Source organism: Psammomys obesus, unplaced genomic scaffold (assembly GCF_907164565.1).
Source record: "Psammomys obesus unplaced genomic scaffold, mPsaObe1.curated_primary_1811, whole genome shotgun sequence".
NCBI lineage: Eukaryota > Metazoa > Chordata > Mammalia > Rodentia > Muridae > Psammomys > Psammomys obesus.
In genome coordinates, this window is record NW_026596046.1 from 4,731,001 (window position 1) to 4,737,000 (window position 6,000).

At 43.0% G+C, this 6,000-nt stretch overlaps 1 protein-coding gene across 1 annotated transcript in view; it reads left to right on the plus strand.

Moving 5' to 3' along the window:
- The window catches only part of Chsy1 (chondroitin sulfate synthase 1), a 50,571-nt gene extending 44,878 nt beyond the window's left edge, over positions 1-5,693 (plus strand). Inside the window, exon 3 of the mRNA XM_055623639.1 lies at positions 2,769-5,693. Coding sequence (XP_055479614.1) covers positions 2,769-4,361 — 1,593 coding nt within the window. The 3' untranslated portion in view covers positions 4,362-5,693. The remainder of the gene's footprint in view (positions 1-2,768) is intronic.
- The last annotated feature ends 307 nt before the right edge of the window (positions 5,694-6,000 follow it).

Consider the following 6,000-nt stretch of genomic DNA (forward strand, 5'->3'; position numbering starts at 1 on the left):
CATTTAGAAAGGGTTCTGTAATTTTTTGACAAAGAATAATATTATAATTATTAAATGAGAGATTTTCATTAGTTTATATTTTCTTTATTAAGTACCTTTTAACTTTGTGTTATAGTATTCCTCTTTTAAAAAAAAATTTTTTTTCCAAGGCAGGTTTCCTCTGTGTAGCTCGGCTATCCTGGGACTCACACTGTGGACCAAGCTGGCCTCAAACTCACAGAGATCTGCCTGCCTCTGCCTCCAGAGTACTGGGATTACAGGTATGCATCACTATGCCAGGTTCAAATTCCCACCCACTCACCACCCTTTTGAATGTAGTCCAGGCTGGCTTTAAACTTGCTTTGTACCCCAAGGATGAGCTTGAACTTCCAGTCCGCCTGCCTTCACCTTTTGAGTGTCAGTATTATAGGTATTCCCACAATGCCCAGCTTTGTGCTGTACTAAGAGTGAACCCAAGGCTCTGTGCATGTTAGTTATGAATTCTGCATCTTAGCCTCAAAATATTTTTATATCAAAAGACATTATTACATGCTTGTACTAGAGGGAAAATCCCTGTTGATAATTAGTCATCTTCAGAAATAACCATTGCAAGTGATGGTCATCTTTATTAGTGTTGAAATCTCTTTCTGTTACTTGTCAATCCTAATTTAGTTACAACTCTTGGTAGATTCTCCCTGGTGCATTTTAACAAAAGCGTGCTACTGCCCCTGAATAGATAACAGAACAGCTTGGAATGTGTCTGTGAAGATTGTGGTGTCTCCAACTTCTCTCCTACTTCCCACCTTTGTGGTGGTTGGGGAATGGGGTTCTTGACTGTGATAAAGAGAACAGTTAAGATTCCCAAGTTTTAAGATCTTCTGTTTTGATCCCTGGGTTCCACAGGAGGCTTTGCCCTGCCTCTCACAGCCATGTCATTGTGGGGCTCTAGCTTAGGGAGTTGGCTTGCTCTTCAAAGCAGACTGTTGGCTTCCATCCTCCTTCACTTGGTCTCTTATTTCCTCAGAATGTAGGGACATCTCTCAAGTGCAGGGTCCTTTCTTCGCCCATTCTCTTCATGCTGTGGGTTCATTACGTTTATGCTCTTTTATTTCCTTTCATGGAGATATTTGAGAAGAGAGGAGGAGGAAACCGTGCAAATTCTGTTACCCGTATTTTAGGCATACATCTCCAGTTACATTCTCAGAATGCCCCTTTGGCTGCTCTGTTGGACAATTACCACCCCACCTTGAAATTGAAGTCAGAAGAAGGAGGGTCTAAAGATCTTCTGGCAGGTAGATTGGCAGCATGAGTTGCCTGCCTGGGAGGAAGAAGAACTACACATGCTTCTGACCGGTCTCCCCTAATTTGGAAAGCCAGATCAATAGTTTGAATGTTTATATTCTTAAAATTACCATCATCTTTCAATAATTTTCGTATCCATCAATTTATTGTTCAAGTTTGGAAGTGATAACTAGATGATGAAATGGCAGTAACCTGTGGATTGAAGCAAATGCATCTTAGTGGTCCCTGTTGTGGAACTGTTGTGTCTGATGTTTACCATGGTGGAATTCCTCAACAGGTAGAATCCCCAGGTGCAGTCAGCGTGGTGTCCAGTGGCCGCTCGGATGTGGGAGCCATGGCTTCTTAGAGTTGGGAGCAAGTTTAAAGGCTCTGTATTACCTTTGGGGCTTATATGGTTATGAAATACGTTTAAAGAGTTTTAGCACCTGTAAAAAGATTTTCTAAACGCTGGTTATATTTGAATTCTGTAGTCTACTGTGGTGGTGCTGCCCGGCAGTTAGAAAGTGAGCGGTAAAGGAGCTGCTGCCAAGTTGGGGAGGTCATCTCATCCTAGCAGCTGGACACATCTGAATTTGCTTTTAGCAGTTACCCCTCTGGCCCAGCCATGGGTGGGGGAGGAGTGAAATCAGGCACTGGTTTTATGTCTCTGACTTGCTCTCAGCAAGCCTGAAGTGTACAGAGCAGATTCTTGCTGTTGTTTATAATAGGAGGCATAAGAAGTGTGCGGGATCCCTGTAGGAAGTGCCCACTGTGTGTTGTGACCAGGTTTGCTGAGCAGCAAGAAGCAAAAGCCGCCACATACGGTGGCCCCACAGTGAGCACTGCTTCCCCTGAGCATACATGAGAGTCAGGGCTGCTTTCTGTCCTCTTAAGTTCGATGAAAAGTGCTTTCTTAATTTCTTTTTAACTTAACTTTCCTTTTATTTTGGCTTGTTTGGGTTTTTTGTTTTGTTTTCTTTGTTTGTTTATTTTGTTTTGACAGGGTCAGATTATGTCCCTAACTGTCTGGAACTCACTATGTAGACCAGGCTTACCTTGAACTCACAGAGACACATCTGCCCTGCCTCCCAGGTGCTGGGATTTAAAGTGGGTGCTACCATTATCTGGCTGGCCATCTTTCATTTTTAAAAAGAAGCTTTTTGTTGTTATTGTTGTGCAAAACAAAACCAAAATGCCCCAGCTGCAGAGCTCTGGACCATAGCTGTAGCCCTCTGGATTTTGGTTAGGGTCCTTAGCCCTTAGACCCATCCATTGGCCAGTGTCTTGTTGAAATGTTTCTTTAAGCCATTCATATCTATTAACTTCTGATCCCATGAGGCTGCTACTGACTGGGTGAATCTAGAGCCTGTTTGTGTATGCTGTTCCCTATCTAGAAAAGCTTCTCATTTTCAGATTTTGTCTTTCGAGTCAGCAGTTGTTTGAGGAGATGTAAGGATGGAGTGACACTTATGTAATTCTAAACCATGAATCTTTTCTTTCCCTAACAGATGCAGCAGCTTTTTTATGAGAATTATGAACAGAACAAGAAAGGGTACATTAGAGATCTCCATAGCAGTAAAATCCACCGAGCAATCACCTTACACCCCAACAAAAACCCACCCTACCAGTACAGGCTACACAGTTACATGCTGAGCCGCAAGATCGCCGAGCTGCGCCATCGCACAATCCAGCTCCACCGGGAAATTGTCCTAATGAGCAAGTACAGCAGCACGGAAATCCATAAGGAAGACCTCCAGCTAGGCATCCCACCCTCCTTTATGCGCTTTCAAGCCCACCAGCGAGAGGAGATCCTGGAATGGGAGTTTCTGACTGGGAAATACTTATATTCAGCCACTGATGGCCAACCTCCCCGGAGAGGGATGGACTCAGCACAGAGGGAGGCCTTAGATGACATTGTCATGCAGGTAATGGAGATGATCAATGCCAATGCCAAGACCCGGGGACGCATCATCGACTTCAAGGAGATCCAGTACGGCTACCGTCGTGTAAACCCCATGTATGGGGCAGAGTACATCCTGGACCTGCTGCTCCTATACAAGAAGCACAAAGGGAAGAAGATGACAGTTCCCGTGAGGAGGCACGCGTACCTGCAGCAGACCTTCAGCAAGATGCAGTTTGTGGAGCATGAGGAGCTGGATGCACAGGAGCTGGCTGACAGAATCAACCAGGATTCTGGGTCCCTGTCATTTCTGTCCAATTCCCTGAAGAAGCTTGTTCCCTTCCAGCTTCCTGGGTCCAAGATGGAGCACAAAGAGCCCAAAGAAAAGAAGATAAACATTCTGATCCCCTTGTCTGGGCGATTCGACATGTTTGTGAGGTTCATGGGAAACTTTGAGAAGACATGTCTCATTCCAAATCAGAATGTCAAGCTGGTCATTCTGCTTTTCAATTCTGACTCCAACCCCGACAAGGCCAAACAGGTTGAACTAATGCGAGATTACCGGGTCAAGTATCCTAAAGCTGACATGCAGGTTTTGCCTGTGTCTGGAGTGTTTTCAAGAGCTCTGGCCCTAGAAGTGGGATCTTCACAGTTTAATAATGAGTCTTTGCTCTTCTTCTGTGACGTTGACCTGGTGTTTACTGCCGAGTTCCTACAGCGCTGTCGCGCAAACACAGTGCTGGGTCAGCAGATCTATTTCCCAATCATCTTTAGCCAGTATGATCCAAAGATTGTTTATAGTGGGAAGGTTCCCAGTGACAACCATTTTGCCTTTACTCAGAAAACCGGCTTCTGGAGAAACTATGGGTTTGGCATTACTTGCATGTATAAGGGAGACCTTGTTAGAGTAGGTGGCTTTGATGTCTCCATCCAAGGCTGGGGGCTGGAAGACGTGGACCTCTTCAACAAGGTTGTCCAGGCAGGGCTGAAGACATTCAGGAGCCAGGAGGTTGGAGTTGTTCACATCCATCACCCCGTCTTCTGTGACCCCAACCTGGATCCCAAACAGTATAAAATGTGCTTAGGGTCGAAAGCATCGACGTATGGGTCCACGCAGCAGTTGGCTGAAATGTGGCTAGAGAAGAATGACCCCAGTTACAGCAGCAGAAGTGGCAGTAACGGCTCTGCCCGGACAGCCTGATTCCAGCCCCACTGGAAAGGTCGTTTTTAATTGCCTAATTTATTTTTCAAAAATTTTTTTGTATGATCAGTTTTTGAAGTCCATACAAGGATATATTTTCCAAGTGGTTTTTCTTATATAGGACTCCTTTAAGATTGAGCTTTTGAACAAAAATGTGATCAATGTTTGCCTTTGAACACATCTTGCTGAACATTATGTAGCACCTGCTTAATCCTGACTTGAAACATACCTGATGAACAAAACTTTTATAATAATTTTTTGGATTTTGTTTTTTTACACTTCCAGACAACTTCCCTTTTCTCTCTAGTCTTATGGCAGAAATGTTATGTGAACATTCCTAAGAAGTATTATTGTTACAAAACACTGTAACTCTGGTAAATGTTCTGTGTGACTGTTAACTTTGCACAAATTCTACCTTTTTACTTTTTTTTTTAACAATATTTTTTTTAAGCCATCTTGAGTTCAGTCACAAAGTAAGGAGTAAGGAGACATGATAATAGCTGTATTGTCATTATCTCCAGGACAGCTTTCCAAATCTGATTCTTTTCTCCACACTGTGTCCCACCCACCATGGTCCTTTTACAAGGAGAGGGGTGAAAGAAAGCACAGCTGTGGCTGACCCCACTGTAATTCCTGGGCCTAACCGGACCTGGCACTGAAGTCCAAGAAGGACTTGGCATTCTCTCTCTCCCTCCCCCTTCTTCTTAGAGGGCACAGTATTATTTAGGGTGACAAAGAATGGCTGTTAGCAAGGTAATGATTACAAGCTAAACAGACAAACCCCTAATGAAAATGTGAGGTGGGAAAGTTGGGACTTTGTTCTCTTCATCCTGTGTTGTGGGTGGAGACGGTTGCTTCATTTTTTTTAAATTACTGTTTTGTTCTATCTTGTTTATCTGAAATACCTTTAATTTATTTAATACCCTTTGTTTAGTCCTCTGCCATTTCAAGTACTTGTCAGTTCCTAGTATTTATGTGTACCATGTGTACCAGGAGTGTGGTTAGAAGGTTTTATTTGCAGTAAACCGATCTCCAAAGATTTCCTTTTGAAAACACTTTCTCCTCATCCTTAATTTCTACATTCCCGTCTTACTAAATATTAAGTGTTCTTTGATAATTTTGGTGCTCATGTGTTTTGGGGACAAAAGTGAAATGAGTCTGTCATTATATCAGAATGTTTGTTTTTAACTCACAGATCAAATGTGCCTTAATAATTTGTTATCATTTAGATTTTAAAGTTGATAGATTTGCCATTTTAATATACATTGTTGGAGATCTGCTTATTTGTAAATAGCCTATTGCACATTTGAACAAATAAACCAGTGGACAGTATTTTTCTATTGTACTTTGCAGACCCATTTTGTCTCGTTATTTTTGTCTTAGTTGAAGACTTGGATTACACTTGGAGAGTAAAAACACTGAAACACAGACTTACAGCCTTTTTAGTTATTTGGGTCAGCACTTCTGTGGACTGCAGGTGGAGAGTAGCAGGGAACGGACTCCTGTGTGAAAATCAGAAGGCTTCAGGCCAAGCCCAGCGGATCACCTGTTACGCAGTGCCCTGTGTAAAACCATCAACACGAAAGGCTCAGTCTAGCCAGAGAAAAAGTGTCACACAGTCACTGTAGAGTCCAGAAAT